This window comes from Pantherophis guttatus, chromosome 7, assembly GCF_059756535.1.
Source record: "Pantherophis guttatus breed Tessera chromosome 7, ASM5975653v1, whole genome shotgun sequence".
NCBI classification, from domain to species: Eukaryota; Metazoa; Chordata; class Lepidosauria; order Squamata; family Colubridae; genus Pantherophis; species Pantherophis guttatus.
The window spans coordinates 72,494,899-72,514,822 of record NC_142069.1 but is presented as its reverse complement, the minus strand read 5'-3'; the positions used below and the strand labels follow the sequence as shown (position 1 = coordinate 72,514,822).

The following is a 19,924-nucleotide window of genomic DNA, read 5'->3' as shown; positions in this document are numbered from 1 at the left end:
ACAGCTGGTTTAGAATGGATGCTTATAAGAGAGTATGTCTAATTTGAGAGCCAGTTTGTTCTCGTGGTTAAGGCACCAGACTGGAAACTGGGAGGCTGTAAATTATCATCCCAGTTTAGGCCCAAAGCCAATTGGGTGATCTTAGGAAGGAAGCAATGGCAAACCACTTATGAAATCTTGCCAAGAAAATGGGATTTGTCAGGCAGTCATCAGGAGTCAAAGCTGCCTTAAAGGCACAAAAATATGTCCCACTTGATTAAAAAAAACCATTGTTAATTAGGAAATAATATGCACCTGTACTTATGTGGGCTTATTTATTTTTTATTAAACTGGCATTGTGACACTATTTAATAACACTCAACATCTTATATAATATAATAAAAGTTTAAAAAAAAACAATTGTATAATTAAAAGGAAGCAATAACATCATAAAACTCTGTTCCTGAGTGCTCTTAGAAATTTTGGGATGGAACTCCCAATAGCCCTTTTTAGTAAAAAGGGCTATTGGGTCAAAGATGATGGATCTGGTCAAAGATGGTAGATCATGTAAACCAGAACTCTAGAGGGAGACAACTTAAAAAAAAAAACCTTCTAGAAATGATTGCATGATCACTATGAAAGGATAGAAATAATTTTAATATTCTGTCTGCCTTCCCTTTGCATTCATTGGTTTTAAAGGGATACCATAAAACACTATTTGGAATATTTATTCATTCCCCACCCACCCCCTTACTGATTATTTTCTTCCCTTTGGCTTGTAATGTAGCGTGAAACTTAAAACTGAAAGATGTTCACGCAATTTGAAGATGCCATATACATGGGGCCTTTCTTAAAAGTAGCATTTTACTTCACTGAATTTGCATTTCCATGTCTTTCATTGCAGGTTTATATGATCTAGAGCAGGTCTCCAACCTTGGCAACTTTAAGACTTGTGGACTTCAACTCCCAGAATTGAACTTCCAGCTGGCTGAGGAACTCTGGAAGTTGAAGTCCACAAGTCTTAAAGTTGCCAAGGTTGGAGACCCCTGTTGTAGAGTAAGCATGGGGAATCTCTGCTATCCAAATGTTTCTGAGATTCCATTCCCCAAAGCCCAAAGCAGCATCATTAATTCTGAGAAGGACTGTAGATCTGATATGCCACAGGTTGTTCCCCATGATTTACAGCTCCTCCAATAATTTATTTTTTTCTCAACTCATTTTGTGTTTCAGGGTTTAACTCTACTTAATTATAAGACAAACTTTTCTACTCTTTTGTGGCTTGAAGAAATCCATTCAGAGGCGGAACTGAAGGAATTTGCCATGTGTGGGGTCACTTTGAAAAAAAATGGAAATTTCCTAGTACTTGAAGTGCCAGGGGTGATAGAGGGCCGCCCTTCGTTATTCCTTGGTAAGTACTTTCTATAATTTTATATACAAAAGCAATAAACTGCAGTCCTCAAACCTCTTTTCTGCCTATCTGAAGCACAGCTATAGAAGCCTGTTACTTGGATCATATAATAGCTATAGCACTTAGACTTATATACCACTTCATAGTGCTTTTACAGCCCTCTCCAAACAGTTTACAAAGTCAGCCTATTGCCCCCAACAATCTGGGTCCTCAGTTTACCCACCTCAGAAGGATGGAAGGCTGAATCAACCTTGAGCCAGTGAGATTTGATCCGCTGATCTGCTGAACTAGCAGTCAGCTGAATTAGCCTGCAGTACTGCACTCTAACCACTGCACCACCTCGGCTCTTCTATAAGTAATATAGTTAGCTTTTCCACTATTAGTGTTCTACTTATTTTTTTTAAGAATTTTATTTTTGGGCCTTCAGGAAAATATTGAGAAAGAGAAGCTTAATAATTGCTTTGTTGGTTGGATTTCCTAATTCTGTTCCCTGTGCAAATTACATTATTACATTTGGTATCAAGGGAAATAATTTAACATATAACTTTAAATTAGGTGACAAAGTGATACTGAAGACCCAAGACTATTCAGAGGAGGTAATCTACTATGCTGCATATATTACCGAAGTAAGTTAATTAGTTCTTTTTGGCTTATTTTCTGTACATTTATGTCTTAATAATGTAACTGAGCCATGTTTACTTAAAAATAACTCTTGTATTATTAGGAATTAGTTCCATGTTAGTGATATATAATTATATCCTTCAAGTTGAAGGTTTTTAAACTCCGAATTTACTGCATTTAAACTTTCATTTAATTTATATGATTCCTATATATTCCTGAAATTTTTGGAACTTTAGTTAGTATATTAATAAAAGAATCTGTCAAGTAATTTGTGCAGGAATGTAAAATTTAACTCTTGGTGTTTTCTTAAGTTAGAGTTTTTTAAGTATGGGTATATAGTGAAATAATTAACTTCTTCTGTTTATATAGATTCATGATGAAGAGGTTACCCTGAAAGTCAACTCAGATTTTGAGCAGGCATATAATTTTCAACCTATGAATGTGGAATTTGTTCATAGCAGGTACTGTTTTGAATACTTGCATCTCATTTCATTGTGAAGCATGCTATGTATGTTCTTGCCAGTTCAGGAAACTACATTCTGGTTCTCTCAAGCACTCAAAATGGATAAAAAAAAAAGGTTCACATTAGTAAAGGATGAGATTACTTTGCAGCCCACGACAGAAGACCATGTTGGCTTTTGTTTGAAGGTTGCTCTTAATTATCATTATACAAACCCTGACAGTATTTTAAAAAAACATTTTGAGAATGGTCAGAGACATTTCTCTGTGTTTGCTAATATTCATCAGAAAATTAGTCTGATGAATAATACTCATAAGAATAAGTTTGATAATGAATAGAACAGAATAAAATAGAATTCTTTATTGGCCAAGCGTGATTGGACACACAAGGAATTTGTCTTTGGTGCATACGCTCTCAGTGTAAATTAAAAAAAATACAAGTCCTCAAGAATCATAAGATACAACACTTATTGGACAAAAATACATGGCTGGAAAAAATGATAAAACAACAGATTAGATTTGAAACCAGAGACATTTTTTTAAAAAAATACTTTTTATTTTTTAAAACAACAAGACATAACAAACACTAACATAAAACATATACTCCTTCTTTACAACAGTTTCGTAACGGTAATCCTCTATTATTTATATTTTCCCCTCTACTTTTCTTTAATTATACTTATCTTTTTGTCCTATTATCCCTTATTTCTATGTATATTCCATCATACCTATCATTATAACAATACATTTTTGTCCATGCACTACCTTTTTTGTGACATTTCCCCCTTTTTTCTTATTTACTATTTCTAATTTCTATCCAATTATACCATTTATTCCTTTTATCTCCTTTGTTAATTTATCCATCTCAGCACAGTCCAGAATTCTCCTTATCACTTCTTCCTCTGATGGTATATTCTCATTTTTCCAGTTCTGTGCATAAGATATTCTTGCGGCTGTTATTATGTGTAGAATTAGATACCTTATTTCTTTACTATATTTCCTATTAAGTATTCCCAGCAAACGGGTCTCTTGAAACATTTTTGTTGGGCATTTACCAGACAAGTATAATAAAGGAAATGTATATCTGATTTTACATGCAGCGAGAATAGTATTTGCACAAGTGAAGAGATCCCAACAGATGATGTGATTAGAAAAATATTAGAAGGTGCAGAAATGGATCAGCTAAAACTTAAAATTAAGAGTTTTAGAGTTTACTTTATTGATTAGCCCTTAGGCCATATCAAAGTGCAGAATTCCAGACACAAATTATTACTAAAATCTGATAAAAACAGTTTAAAATGGATTTGGATAAAATACAATTTAAAATGAAATTGGAATAAAATACGATTTAAAATGAAATTGAAATAAAATACATTTTAAAATGATAGCTTTGATTAGCCTATAGGCCATATCAAAGCATAAGGTGCAAACACATATCGCCAATAAAATCTTAAACAAACAATTTAAAATAAGAGTAGGGTAAAATAGAGAAGCTACAATATAATTTAATACATAAATACATAAAATAGAATAAAATGACATAAAATTATATTTCTTTTGTAAAACGTACAATTAAGGAAAAGAAAGAAACTGAATATTTTTTGACTTGGGACTTATTTTATCAATGGCAAGCTGACAAAAACAGGAGCTAGAAACTGGGAAATATATGGAAGGATCAGTGATATAAGGAAGATATGTTAACTTGGTTAAACAAATATTATGGTGATGATTATTAATATTAATATAATTGATATTAATGCAAGGAATATTGTTGTAAACACTTTGATTATTATTTCCTACAATGATTTGTACCCAGACAACACACTGTTCAATTGAAATTGGAATTTTTGTATGTTATAACATAAAATAAAAATTTAGTACAAAAAAGAAAAAGAATCATAAGATACAACACTTAGTGATAGTCATAGGATACTAAATACTCAATCAAACCATACTAGGAAACTAAATAAAACAATATAAATCAAAGATACAAGCAACAAAGTTATAGTAGTAAATGGGAAGAGATAGATACTAGTAAGGAAGAGAAGAATAATAGTAATACAGTCTTAGTAAATTATTTGACGGTGTTGTGGGAATTAGTGATTTAGCAGAGTGATGGCATTCGGGAAAAAACTGTCCTTGTGTCTAGTTGTTCTGGTGTGCAGTGCTCTATAGCATTGTTTTGAGGGTAGGAGTTGAAACAATTTAGGTCCAGGATGTGAGGGGGTCTGTAAATATTTTCACAGCCCTCTTTTTGACTCATGCAGTATACAGGTTCTCAATGGAAGGTAGGTTGATAGCAGTTGTTTTTTCTGCAGTTCTAATTATCCTCTAAAGTCTGTGTCTGTCTTGTTGGGTTGCAACAACCAGACTGTCTATAACCAGACAGTTATAGAGGTGCAAATGATAGACTCAATAATTCCTCTGTAGAACTGTACCAGCAGCTCCTTGGGCAGTTTGAGCTTTCTGAGTTGGCGCAAAAAGAACATTCTTTATTGTGCTTTTTTGATAGTGTCCATTTTAAGTAATTGTTAAATAATTAAGAAATGCGTAAAAAATAAGAGCCAGTTTGGTTAGTGATTAAGGCACCAAACTAGAAACCAGAAGTCTGTTAGTTATAGTCCCATCATAGGCACAAGGCCAGCTGGGGCCAAGGACACTCACTCAGCCAAGCATCACTTTCTCTATCACTCTTTATGGTCTTCCTAAAATTACTAATCCAAGGTCAATTCTTTCTGCCTTTGTTCCCAGGCACACATGGAGCAGGGGTGGGTTCTACTTACCTTTACTACCGGTTTGCAACGGGATCGCACACACGCCTTGTTTCTGTGCATGCGCAGATCGCTGATGATGACATCCGGGGCAGTGGGCGGGCCTCCTGCCGGTTTTACTACCAGTTCTTGTGAACCGGTCTGAACCGGGAGCAACCCACCACTGATATGGAACTCATCATGTTGTTTTTCTCCTCCTCCTGGCTTTGATCTGCCTACAGTGCATTTGTAAATAACTCTTTTCTGTTACGATTATAAAAACTCCACTGATTCTTGCTCAGGTTACAACTCTAAAAACACAAACACAGAATGTTTCTGCCTCCAATAGTAATTAAATGTGGCATTTGGTCTGCGAGTTGCCAGCCTTTGTTTAAAACAAATCTTTATAATCCCATAGGAGCAAAAGGACAAGTCCACTTCAGGCATTATATGACACATGAGGGTTTTAGGTCTTCTGTTTGTAACGGTAACAATGGTTGCCTAATGTTTTTATTAGTATGCAGACTCAAGAAAGAAAACTGTGAAGCACAAACTGCTGAAATATCGATAGCTTTTTAACAGTGGTACCCAAAGCACGTCAACTTGGAACACTTTCTGTTGCATACTAAATAGGAGTGAGCATAGGCTTCACTCAGGTCCACCAAACCAGCGGGAAAATACTCAAACCTCATTGGCTGACCCGTCTGACAACTCCCTATTAAAGAGCAGGCTGTCAGACGAGCTGGCTGCTGGGTTGCACCGATCTACTAATAAAGAGCTGTTGTTACTGTTGGAACCGTGTCCTGTCTCTTCCATCACCCAATCTAACATTTTTAGTAATGTCACAAAAGTATTGTAGCATTTCCAGCAAAGTTGAAAAAGCTGTTTTAATCTTTAAAAAGCTCAAGAAATGTTTACATGGAATATATTTTGCACCCTGCTACTTTTTAATCTTAAAAAGGATCCCAAAATAATTCAGTTTTAACAAAATAAATTTTAAAATGGGGTGGTGGATTCCATAGTGTTCCTTAATTCCAGTCTTCTCAGGCTGTCTTTTAGGCACCTTCACATCAAACTGATGCAGTGTTGTAACCATCAGTGTCTCTGTTGTCATTTCACAGCTTTTGTTCCTTAAGTACATCTGTTTTGAATTTGTTTTTAATGTAAGATTTCAAATACTTCATATAACCTTTTGAGTACTAATATGGATCTTTTGGTACCAATTCTAATAATGAGCCATTTGCAGGCATTTTTTAAGATAACATATTCCTCCACCCACCCTTCCAAATTTAGGGAAATGATGAATAATGGTGTTTTGATAGGTGGTATGTTTTGCAGCTGCTAAGGCAAGAAATACAAGCAAACACTAATGGATTTGGGCATGTTTTCCTACTATCATATATAACAGCACTCTTGAGCATAATATATTGGTCAGACTTAGTGTTTTAATCTCTTGAAATTATGTTTTAACCTTTTTTCTGAACTTTTCATAGGATAACAACCAGGCGATGCCATCATGCAATAGAACAAGCCATCAATTTAGGAGCAAAGGGTATATGTCTTACCTACTTGTTTATTTTTACTGAAACTGTAATAGTCTAGATTTTTTTTCATTGTTATTATTTCAGTAGACATTTTACATTGAGGTAGGTTATTGTTGGATCTTACAAATAAAGATTTTAGCATCTTCTACAATGATAACTTCTATTAACTTCATATTGTTATTATTCTTCCTTCTTTTTTGCTCTGTTTCAAAGTTTTGTTTCCTGATGCTCTTATTATGCAATCACCACAAATCATTAAGCAGCAGCAGCAGCATGAGTCAGAATATTCTTCCAGCATTCCAAAACAAAGTGTTACCCAAGAAACTAAGGTAAACTCCTGCCCCTAATCTACCTCTACATTAATTTATTTATTACTGTGGTGTTTAACCAGCTTGTTTGTAAGAAAAATGTGAAATGTGTTCATTTGCTATTGTGTTATTTAACTATATTTTGTTTTATTAATCTTACATGTTGCTTCAATCCTAATTAGTCTGAACAGCTTTACCTTAGCCTGTATTAAAATTAGCCATACATAATATATAATCATCATCATCAACAACAACAATAACAAACTGAGCACCAGATACTCTCTTCCAAGATAAGATAGACTAGTATCTTCATAAGTTTATGTGTAAGACAGTGTGCTCTCTGGAGGAATCCTATTCCAGAGAAAAGGGCATTAGCAGAAAATATTGGCCTCCAAGATCACTGGAGATAATATTTGCCAGGGACTAGAGCCAAGAGAGAGATTTCTATTCTCGATCTAATGGGTGGGCAGCATGTCCCTAGGATAAGGGAGTACTGAAGATATCCACATATTGAGATTCATTTATGTATTTATCCAATTTATTTGCCCCCTGTCTTAACTCTGGGTGGGTTTACAATATTACAAAATAAAATTATATAAATAAAATACTACAAAAGTATAAAAATACAAAATAGAATAGCTAAAAGATGGGAAGAGAGGGAGTAGGATAAACGGTGGGATCTGATTTTATTTATTTATTTATTATTCATATTTCTATGCCGCCCACTCTCCGAGGACTCTGGGCGGCTTACACCAAAGGCAGTATACTAAATAGCATATTGCCCCCAACAATCTGGGTCCTCATTTTACCCACCTCGGAAGGATGGAAGGCTGACTCAACCTTGAGCCGGTGAGATTTGATCCGCTGATCTGCTGAACTAGCAGTCAGCTGAAGTAGCTGCAGTACTACACTCTAACCACTGTGCACCTCGGCTCTTGATATTAATTTTATTTAATTTATTTATTTATTTATTTATTTATTTATTTATTTATTTATTTATCAACCACACCCAACATAAAACCCTTCCTTTGGAGTGGACTTCACTTGGGGGGCAAGATGTTCCAAAGGGCAAGTGCAATGGTGGTGAAGGCTGTTCTAGACCCTGCCAGCCAGAATAACCTGGCCGGTAGGGTCCACAGCATGTCTCCTCTGCCTGCATGGGTAGGGCAAGCCAATCCCAGTGGGTCAGCAGTCCCCAACCTTTGTGGCTTGGCAGCCCACCAGTGGTGGGGGGGAACTGGGCCGCACAAGTGACAGGCCAGTGCGCATGCACGCAGCTTGACTCGTGCAAGTGCCGAGCTGGCGTCCGCGTGCATGCACCTGTAGCTTAACTACGTAGCAAGTTAAGCTGCATGCACATTTGTGTGTGCACAAGTCCGCCACTCATGTGAGTTGAACTACGCGCATGTGTGCGCGCCAGCTCGCAGTTTGATTGCAAATAGGCCACAGTCCAGTAGTGGGACGGGGGTTGGGGACAGGGGTTAAGTAACCTGGGCCCATGTCATGTTGGGCTTTAAAAGTGATTATCAACATTTTGAATTGCATCCACAAGCAAAGAGGCAGGCAGTGCAGCTCCCGGACCAGTGGTGTTACATTGGCCACCATTGGGGCCCCAAGAACTACCTGCGCCACTGCACTCTGCAGCAGCTGTAGCTTCCAAATGCTCTTCCAAATGAGTCTGCTTACAGGAAGGAAGTACAAATGCTGATATTGTGGTGTAATGAAAATAATCTCACACTTAACACCAAAAAAACTAAAGAACTTATAATTGACTTCAGGAGGAAGAGAGATGTACATTTACCATTGTACATAAATGGTGAGGAGGTGGAGATGGTTGGTAGTTTTAAATTTCTGAGCATTTATATCTCAAAGGTCCTCTCACAGACTATGAATGCTAACATGCTTGAGAAGAAGGCACAGAAGAGGCTGTAATTCCTGAGAATGCTCAAGAAGATAAATTATCTCAGCATCTACTTCAGTCCTACTATTGCAGCACCATTGAGAGTGTCTTGACATATGGCATTCTTGCATGGTATGGGAGCAGCTCTGTAGTGGACAAAAAAGCTCTACAGAGAATCATTAAAACTGCCCAGAATTTCATCGGACTCCAGCTACCAACCCTGGATGACATCTTCAAATCTCGCTGTTTGAGAAAGTTGCATAACATTCTCAGAGACTCTTCCCATCCTGCTTACAATCTTATTGGACTTGTGCCTTCTGGCAGAAGATACAGAACAGTTAAAACTCAGACCACACATTTTCTGAATAGTTTTTATCCCAGAGCTATAATTGCATTCAACAATGAACTAAAGGGCCACCATCAGTGAGCTGTTGGACAGTATTATTTGGTCTGTTGTGTGGATGTTTGGGTGGTTTAGGGGTGGGGAATTGTGGTGGTGGAGAGTGTGGGGATTGTTATGTGTGTTGGACTTGGTCTTTGGGTGTTAAGTGAATTTCGTAGTATGGGTATACTGTATATACACATAATGATAATAAAGTTATTATTATTATTCAAGGGTAGCCCCATGTAGAGCTCATTGCAATTGACTGGGAGATGATTAGGGCTTGAATGACAATGCAGGGACTCCTGATCCAGGAGAAGCTTCAATTGGAACACAACCTGAAGTTTTAAAAGTAGTGGCCAGCTTTTTAAATTGTATCGTGCAATCTGCTGGTAATCGGTATTTAGCAGTAGCAGAAAAGTTAGCAGTAGCAGAGTAGAATCTTACTTACTTAATAATTCTTAAGTAAAACCTTAGTAGCACATTGTCTTGACAAGCAATAGCATCTGATTTAGTTTGCCTAGGCTTGGAAGCAGTGGCATCAATAACAAACCTCAATGATGTTAGAATGATTACATGTGCAGTACAGTATCTTCATATGAACGCTGCATTTATGTACATTAACTGTTACTAATGATAAGCTTTTCAATAACTTTTTTAGAATTTGCTTGTGAATATTTTAAGTTACATTAAAATTGTCACTTTATTAAAGTGGATTGAATGAAACATTACAAATATTAATGTTCGTGTTTTGCTGCTTTCAGGAAGAAAGGATAAAAAAGGAAAAAGGAATGCCAAAAAATGAAAAAGAAGTTGTTGCTTCTGATATGATTACTACTGCCACAGAAACAAGTTGGTATCATTATGTTGGGATAAAGTGGTTTAGAGGGTGCATTTTAAATGCTTGTTAATTTTTGCTATATCAGAGGGCAAATTGTTGTTGTTACCTATTTAAATGGATATGTATTTTGAAGGTTACTATAATTTTGGAGACATTTCCACATTTTTTAAAATTCTGTGCACTATAATAAGATGTTCATTAAATTATATAATTTTGGATATAGTTAATAGAATTCTAACTTGGAATGGACAAGACTGTGACTTTTTCAATCCTCTGCTGAATGAGCATCAGAAAACTGCAGTAAAAAGGATTCTTAGTGGTGAATGTCGTCCAACTCCTTATATCCTATTTGGGCCACCAGGAACTGGCAAAACTGTCACAATTATTGAAGCAATTTTGCAGGTAACAGTGAATTGTAACTGGTTCTTGTCTCGGCTATTTTTAATAATGTTAACTCTTTGTTAAAAAAATTACTCACCTGTGTTGTTTAGGAATATATTTTGTGAATGAATACTTGTTGCTGTGGAAGATAGGAATTGCTGATGGATTTTTCTCATCTGCAGATAACAGAGTTTTAATATGCGTGAGAATGCTTTGAAAATAACAAGACCCTTTCTGTCTACATTAAAATAACAGAATAATTACAGTAATGTGGCTTTAAACGCTACTTTGGTATATGTTTGAAAAAAGATGCTACAGGAAATTGTAGCTTTTTATGGTGGATCAATATGGAGAAATAAAGCACCAGTGCATAATTGTAGCTTAATGAAATATTCTGAATATTATTTTAATGTCTTCTCAGTCTTCAGTACTATATGCACTAGCATGGAAAGAAAATAATGTTGAAATTTAATTGGTTCAATATAATTCTTAAAAACAGGGGTGAAATGCTCCCTGTTTGGACCGGATTGTCTGATCCGGTAGTGATGGCGGGTGGTTCGGAGAACCGGTAGCAAAAATCCCTGCCCCCCGCCCATGCCCAGATGAGCCGTACAATCATCAGAGGCTCTTTTTTTACTTTTAAAAGCATTTTTTCTACAACCTCTGAAGAGGTTGTAGAAAAAATGCTTTTAAAAGTAAAAAAAAAAGTTTCTGACGATCAGGCAACTCAGTTGAGATGCTTTTAAAGCATTTTTTTACAACCTCTTCAACACGATCGTCAGAGGCTCTTTTTTTTACTTTTAAAAGCAATGCTTTAAAAGTTAAAAAAAAAAATGGGCACCACAGCTGATCACCCACCCCCCTCACGCGCTGTTCTACTTACCACATGCCTCCTTTTGGTGTGCACTGCGCGCACGCACCTCGCATTTGGTGCATGGTGTGCACTGTGCATGCGCAGCCAGCGAACCGGTAGTAAACCAGTTCAGATTTCACCACTGTTTAAAAATGGCCATTTAACTGTTCACTGTATTAAGAGTATCAGTTAACAATACAACAAAGGAATGCTTGTTTTTGTCTAATTAGATATATTATAGTTTACCAAGCAGCCGAATACTAGTCTGTGCACCATCCAACAGCGCTACAGATCTTATTTGTGTACGACTTCATGACAGCAAGTTGTTAAGACCAGGAGTTATGGTCAGAGTTAATGCAATCAACAGAAACGAAGAGGTAAAAATGTATCTAAAATACTTTCTTGCCCTTTGAGTCACTCTGTCTCATCATTACATAAATGGTGCATTTGAAGCTCGGAGTTATACTTGTTTTAACTGAACAGTGCTTGGTTTTCCAAGTTACCATCTGAAAATGTTACTTGCTAATGTCATCCTCCTGAATTGTTGAATATATTATCTCCTGAAAGATTGAATCTTAAATCATAGGTTCAATAGGTCAGTTTCCGCATAAGAAAAGTTGGAGTCAAGATGTACAGTAGAAAAGGTTGAGAGAATAGTTCTCCAAGGTTTCCATCAGGCCGGAAAAATATATCAGGTTCTAATGTTTAATAGAAAAAATACATATTTTTCTTTGACTTGGATATTTTCAGAACAATAGAACTTCCAGATGAAATAAATCCTGTACGGAAACTAGTTCATAATTGCATTACACCTATGTAATTTTGTTGCAGAATCTACTTACAATTAAAAAATATTTACAGACCCCTCACATCCTGGACATAAACTGTTTCAACTCCTACCCTCAAAATGACGCTATAGAGCACTGCACACCAGAACAACTAGACACAAGAACAGTTTTTTCCCGAACGCCATCACTGCTAAACAAACAATTCCCTCAACACTGTCAAACTATTTATTAAATCTGCACTACTATTAATCTTCTCATCGTTCCCACCACCCATCTCCTTCCACTTATGATTGTATGACTGTAATTTTATTGCTTGTATCCTCACGATTTATATTGATATTGTTCCTGATTGCTTATTTGTATCCTATGACTATCATTAAGTGTTGTATCTTATGATTATTGATGAACGTATCTTTTCTTTTATGTACACTGAGAGCATATGCACCAAGACAAATTTCTTGTGTGTGTCCAATCACACTTTTCCAATAAAAAATTCTATTCTATTCTATTCTATTCTATTCTATTCTATTCTATTCTATTCTATTCTATTCTATTCTATTCCAAAGAACAAAAGTAAAGAGCCATATGAATATATTGTACAGTTTTAAAAACAGCAGATACAACTTAGTAACATAAGGAATCACTGTGTAAAGATAAAATTTTACACAGTGATTCCTTATGTCATTTTGTACTGAGAAATATTGTAACTTCTTGATGTATAAATCAATTTTGTACAAAACCTAGTACATTAAAGCAAATAAAAGGTGATGAAAATAGGGAAGCATACTGATGGCACCTAATCCCCTCTCCTTCAAAGCCATTTTAAAAGATAGCTGTTTGAATTTCTTCGGGCTCTGTGTGTGCGCATGTCTATGTGTGTGTGAGCGTGTGTGTAAGTATACTATTCCAGAGGGCAGGTGCTGGAAGGTCCTCTAAGCATTTCAGCAATGAAAGGTAGAAAGAGAACGATAGAGAAAACAAGTATCTAACGGAATGCAAAGAGGTCAAAATTAATAGAGAACATAGACAAAAATGTACTGAGAACCCAGATTTTCAAGAAGGGACATAGTGCTTCAGAGCAAAAATATTTGAGAGGAGAATCTTGTTCACTGTTTTTAAAAGTAAATTGAAAGATGGGTACAAATTGAATTAGGGATGCTTCATTGGTATGAGAGGCATTGCCTTCCTTTCAGAGTATAATATAATAAATACCATGCATTGGAAAGAATGACTCGTGTCTGGAGTTGAAAATGTGTAGACTCATGGTAGGCCTATTAATAACACATGCTTCTTTGTATTGACAGAATCTTAATGAGGTAATAAAGTGTTACTGCAAAGCTGGAGAAGATCTTCACGAAGCATCTCGGTTTCGAATAATTATTGTGACCTGCAGCAGTGCAGGGATGTTCTACCAGATAGGAGTAAGGTACCATATAAACTTTTCTGATTATTCCAGGAAAAGTAGGATATAAAAATATCAGCAACTTCCTATAGAGAAGGAAATGGAAAGCAAGAAGCTATTACCTGAACTAGGTAAATAGGCAACAAACTGCCTCAGCAACAGCTGATAAATGGCTGGAGTTACTCCAAGTATGTTGTGGCCCGTCAGCAGCCTGTGCGGATTGTAGCTGATTCTGACAGCGAGGAGGCTGGTGTGGTGCTGCGCCAGCAGCCTGTGCAGCTGGCACTCGAGTCAGACAATAAGGAGGCTGGAGAAAATGTGCCAGAGGCAGGGATTCAGCCAGGGCCTTCAGAACCTCCAGAAGCTCCTTTAAGTGAAGAAGACGAAGAGGAGGAGCCTCTTCTCAATGGCACGGGCGCACAGAGCTGCCAAAAGGCAGGAGTGGCTCCTCAGGAGGAAGTCTCCTCGAGAGTAAGGCTTGGGGCTAATTGGCCACTCCCTTAGCCTATTTAAGGAAGAACGCTGACTGAAGCAATTTGTCGGGAACAACTTTAGTTCATTCTCCTTCGCGTCTGGATTCTCTGCAAAATTGCTTCTGGGCTTTCTGCCAACTTTAGTAAGATTGTGATTACTTTATCTTTGGTTTCTTGTAGGCTGTTAAGAAAGTTTCTTAACAGCCTTTGTTTGAAAAAGACTGAGTTATTTTAGTAAATTTAAGTTTTGTACAGACTTTGTGTGTGTTGTGTTCTTTGGGGTCCGTAGCTGGGGCAGAACAAAGTGGGAAAAGATCCCGGTTAATGAAGAAGAGGAGTTTCTTTCAAGATTCATGTTGTCATTAAAAATATGTAATAGGCATATATTGCAAGTAAAAGTTCACAATTAACCCAAGTAGAATCTATATAATTGCCACAGATGTTTATCCATTCGTACTGTAGCTCAGTCATACAGTTATATTACACTACAATATATCTGAATCTGGATATACAAAGGCATTCTCAGAATCCCACAATCAAAATTGGATAATTACCATCCCTTGTTATTTTCACATTGAGGTTGCACAGTGGTATATGGCAACTGAAAATACTGTACCATGAACCTCAATGTTCTTGGAAACATAATAACTTGCAAAAATCTATAATGGGCTTAACTGAAAGTAAATACTTTTGTTTTACCAATGTTACCTTGATACAATTTTCATTATTTTTTAAAGTGATGTCTGAGAATGCAGAGCATACGACAAGTACTTCCAATTTTTATTCAACAATATTAGGTTTGGACATTTCACGCATGTATTTGTGGATGAAGCAGGGCAGGCAAATGAACCAGAAACCCTAATCCCTCTGGGATTGATTTCAGAAGTCACTGGGCAAGTACGTAAGTTTTCATTAGATCTAATTGGTTGTATCTTAACTGTTCGTGTCTGTTGTGTGGAGCTTGTTTGATGTTCTCCAAGGAGGAAAAACATTCTGGTTTTAGATACTGCTTGCATGCTGTTGATCTAATGTATCTAAAATATATAATAGGAACTGTGCCCATTACTAGAAAAACAGCCATGCCTGTTTCAAACATTATTCATCCATATCTTAGTAATGGACTGCACTGTCACAAGTTCAGTTTTCATCCCATATCTATAAGTTTTGTTTAAAAAGGAAGAGGGGAAACTCTTAATTGAGTATGGATATCAGTGGTTTTTCATAGTCAAAGTCTTGCCCATGGCCATATCATTTATTTGGTTTAGGGATAGTTTTATCTTTCATATCTGTTTCTTTTCTCTACTATCCCCTCCATCCAAGTTGCCCTTCATCATCTTTTTATCTATATGTAATCCATTCTTATAGCTCACATCAGTTTACAACAATAAATGCAGTCAGTACACAAGAAAAACTATACAGCGGTCTGTCAAACAGGAGGAGTAAAATAAAAGCAGTAATCTTTATCCAGACACATTAATCATAGGCACCCATGAGTGTAGCTGGCATGGCTCTGAAAACCCCTTCAAAATAGCCTCCATTTTCACTGCTGCTGTACAGAAATTCAAAGCCTAGAGAAGACTTGACATCAGAAAGAACCGCTTCATAAGGAAATGCCTGTTTCTGTAACAGACATGCAACAGGTTTCCACCAAACTAACCTATTACACACCAAGAATAAGTAGCTTCTGCTACCAGATTAGCTCACCATGTAGGATGGTTTTAACTGGAGAAGGCTATGCTGTAGGACCTGTGGCCCAAACCATGCAGGGCTTTAAAGTTCAAAACTAAAACTCAGAATCTCTTGGTGACCTGAACAGCACCCACAATCTACGTGCTAGTACCAACAGCACTAGCAGGTCACTGCCCCCACCCAGGGCAACACACAGGAAGGGTTAACTATGGCTGCTGTTGTTGAGGGAGGCCTGGATGTAAAGAAAGTTGTAATGGTGAGAGAGGAACTGGGAGAAGGAAGGATCTGCAACTGACTATAGGGAGAGAGAGAAGCAAGCGAAGAAGAAGGGATTGGGGAAAACAAGGGAAGCTACAGGCCAGAAGATCAGCAAAGTGGGAAGGTATTCCAGGAAGTTAGGCTTTCTCTACACCAAAGCAAATGCCAGTACTGGCTAGTGGTGGGATTCTGGTCTCTGGCAATCAAAGCTGAAATAGCTAAGAGGTACAGAGCCTTTCATAGAGAGCAGTTCGTAGGGACACGGTGGCTAAGATGCTGAGCTTGTTGATCAAAAGGTCAGCAGTTCAGCAGTTCGAATCCCTAGTGCCGCGTAATGGGGTGAGCTCACATTACTTGTCCCAGCTTCTGCCAAATGCCAACCTAACAGTTCGAAAGCACATAAAAAATGCAAGTAGATAAATAGGGACCACCTTTGGTGGGAAGGTAACAGCTTTCCGTGCGCCTTTGACGTTTAGTCATGCCGGCCACATGACCACAGAGACGTCTTCGGACAGCACTGGCTCTTCGGCTTTGAAACAGATGAGCACCGCCCCCTAGAGTCGGCAACGACTAGCACATAAGTGCAAGGGGAACCTTTACCTTTTTACAGAGCCTTTCAGCAAGATAGGAAAGAATGGTCCTGCAACAGCTTTATTGACAAGGTTACCAGTCTTCTCTTCTGGTGGCACAATTACACGGGATATTTTTTTTTCCCCCTGTTTTTCCAATGAAGACACCAAATATCTTCATCTCAGTTTGCTTCAGATGATAGAACTTCTGCCGAGAGTGTTTGTCTTTTGTATGGAGTGCTTCTGGGCCAGATGAGGCCCCTGGAGAATGAGTTGCTAGATATTTCTACTTGAAGACTAACCAGATTATCCTTCTCCTTTCTATGTACTGTATGTTATAGTAATACAAATAGATAAAATGTAAAAATTGGATCAGGGTATTTCTTGGTCAATAGCAGTCTGTCTGTATTGGTAGAAATATTGCTCCTAAGTGAAAACCTGGAAATGCTAACTTGGGGAGATTATGTTTCTTTTTATTCAAATGCAAAAGTAACTCAAATACAATGTCCTACTTTAGATATGGATAATTATTTTTGATTAAAAAATGGAGAGAAATCCATATTGTTATTGATAGCATCTATCTCCAAGTTTTTGTTATGTAATTCATGAAGAGCATTATATGAAATGCAAGTTGTCCCATTTTAAAAAATGTTCTTTATCTGAAGATCATACTTTCAGGGGATCCCATGCAACTAGGTCCAATAATAAAATCTAAGATTGCAATGCTTTATGGATTAAACATCTCTTTGTTGGAGAGGCTGATGCATCGCCCTTTGTACCTGCGAGATGAGGATGCTTTTGGTCCCTGTGGATCATACAATCCTCTCTTGGTAAGTGAAACTGGGAAATATAGTGATCAAGAGCTGCTTTCAAACTGACAGATACTTTGTGTGGAAGTTTCCTAAATCTGACATTTGTATCAAATTGCTGTTAATATAGCAAATTTGTGTATATTCTTATGAATTTTGATTAAATGTAGAGCTGCAGTATATGGACTTCCATATGAAGATGGCACTTCTGATGGTGGCTCCCTTTAATTCCGCATATGACTGTTACTCAGAATGTGACCGAAAACAATGTCCTCCTGATGTCCTAAATATCAGTAGGGAAACATTTCAGCAGCAGTATTCTGTCTCGCTTTACAGAATTCGACTCACCTATTAAAACGTTAATGCTTCTAAATGTAGCTGTATTCCTTTTCATGTTGTGGTGTTGGTTCTATGCTTGCAGATTACAAAGCTTGTGAAGAATTACAGATCCCATGGTGCATTGCTTACATTGCCATCCAGGCTATTTTATCATAAGGAGCTAGAGGTCTGTGCTGACCCTTCAGTGGTAAACTCTTTGTTGGGGTGGGAAAAGCTGCCAAAGAAAGGCTTTCCACTGATTTTTCATGGAATGAGGGTATGTAAACAAATCAGCATTCGTTGCATTATACTTAAAAGTAGATTGATTTTAGAAATCTCTGATATACACAAAAGTACGTAAATCAATAAGCATATCACATTATTTAGATTGCTGCAATACCATGTAGTTTGAGTACAAGAGATTTAACATAAATGTTCTTTTCTTTATAATTTTATGTATTATTATTGTTATTTATCTTGGCAAGAGAATTTTGCAATCTGCTGTCCCACTTTGGGAAAACCTCACTGAGTGCTCTGTCAGGCATGGCACAATAACATTTTAAATGTTGCTTCTAGCTGCTTTAAAAGAATTATGTAAAAACCAGATGTAAAAAGGATTTAATTAGCTTTCTGCCTTCACACATTTCATCTTAAGTATACTGAAGATATAGTGATGTCACTCTGCTGATGAAAGCTGTTTTCACTAATTTGTGAATGAAGATTATGTTCTAGAAAGCATGGGGACAAATATTTAAATTAAAAACTATTTCTGGAGCAGACACAAATAATAAAAAATGCTTAACTGTATCTTCTATTTTTCTTTGGTTGAAATTATTGCTGATTTTTTTAAAAAATTGCTTTAGCACCCAAATCCTTCTAAAAGAGGGAAGATATATACAAAGACTACGTAAATTTGATGGAGGCCACTATAGAATTGAACAAGGGGGAAGTGGTCATCATCAAAATGTAACAATGCATGAATCCAGAGTAAAGGCACTTTTTCTCAAATCTACTTTTTTTATATTTACCTCCACAACTGTCTTATTTACTCACTAAACCATTAATTCATTTTACTGAAAATTATGAGGCATTAGGGGAGAGTTCTGTGTGAAGAATTTTGGAGAAACCTGCAGAATATATATTACATTTTTATTGTTGAGAAATTACAAATTATCCAGAATAAATTGGAAATGGCTGGAGGATGTATTCCTTTTAGCAAAGAACAATAACTATTACTGTTCAAAATCTGAGCTGCTAATGCTGCCCTGTAAAATCTTAATTTTAAGGACCAGTTCTTTTGCAGAAACTTCCATATACTAAAATCCATTCAGAGAGGTTTTTTCCCCTGTAATGAATGACTTAAAGCCCTTTTTAAATTGCCCCAGCGCTACAGTGTTATGTTCAATCACTATTGTAGTGAATCTCCTCAGAATGATAAACATAATATTTCTGGAACAGCTCTGGCTATTTAAATGCCTGTTTTGACTTTTTATTATTAAAATAAACACTGTGCAAATAAAGTTAAGTATTTGAAATAATATTGTTTTCTGTGTTTTTCATTTCTTGCCTTGCTAACATTAGGGTATGGAAATGCGTGAAGGCTCCAATCCTTCTTGGTTCAATCCTACAGAAGCAGTTCAAGTGATGCGCTACTGTTGCCTTCTTGTTAAAGGCATCGATTGTTCAGTATCAGGGAAGGACATTGGAGTAGTTGCACCTTATCGAAAGCAGGTATAGCTTTCTGCTTCAGCTTTTTATAATTTTTATTTGTAATTGCATAGCATATTTTAATGTTTGTTTGTTGTCTAAATTACACTATTGGACTATAAATGTGAACACTAAAAACATTATTTGGGGGGAGGTATTAAGAGATATGGTATTCCTGAATCTCTTAATTGATAAATCACGGACTTTGACATTCCCATGATTCATTTTTCAGCTGCCCGGACTGAAAGTAGTTTTGCAAAAAATTTAGTCATCAATATCAACCTGGGTTTTTAACCTAAAAGGCAATTATAAATAATGTTAGAACTTGTGCTGGATATTTTTTTTAGATGCAGAGAAAACCTTTGACAATTTGAACTGGACATTCTTATTTAAAATTTTGGAGGAGACTTTTATACAATGAAAAAAATCTATTTATCCTTTACAGAAGTACAGAAGATTGTTAATGGAGATTTATCTATATCCTG

The 19,924-nt window shown here is 36.6% G+C and overlaps 1 protein-coding gene across 2 annotated transcripts in view; it reads left to right on the top strand.

Moving 5' to 3' along the window:
* The window catches only part of MOV10L1 (Mov10 like RNA helicase 1), a 55,943-nt gene that overhangs the window by 28,125 nt on the left and 7,894 nt on the right, over nt 1-19,924 (top strand). For both annotated transcript variants that reach the window (XM_060687151.2, XM_087874226.1), the window contains exons 11-23: nt 1,210-1,387; nt 1,943-2,013; nt 2,378-2,469; nt 6,711-6,769; nt 6,975-7,090; nt 10,116-10,203; nt 10,416-10,594; nt 11,657-11,803; nt 13,519-13,640; nt 14,887-14,986; nt 17,271-17,435; nt 17,836-18,009; nt 19,314-19,463. In XM_060687151.2, coding sequence (XP_060543134.2) covers nt 1,210-1,387; nt 1,943-2,013; nt 2,378-2,469; nt 6,711-6,769; nt 6,975-7,090; nt 10,116-10,203; nt 10,416-10,594; nt 11,657-11,803; nt 13,519-13,640; nt 14,887-14,986; nt 17,271-17,435; nt 17,836-18,009; nt 19,314-19,463 — 1,641 coding nt within the window. The remainder of the gene's footprint in view (nt 1-1,209; nt 1,388-1,942; nt 2,014-2,377; nt 2,470-6,710; nt 6,770-6,974; nt 7,091-10,115; nt 10,204-10,415; nt 10,595-11,656; nt 11,804-13,518; nt 13,641-14,886; nt 14,987-17,270; nt 17,436-17,835; nt 18,010-19,313; nt 19,464-19,924) is intronic.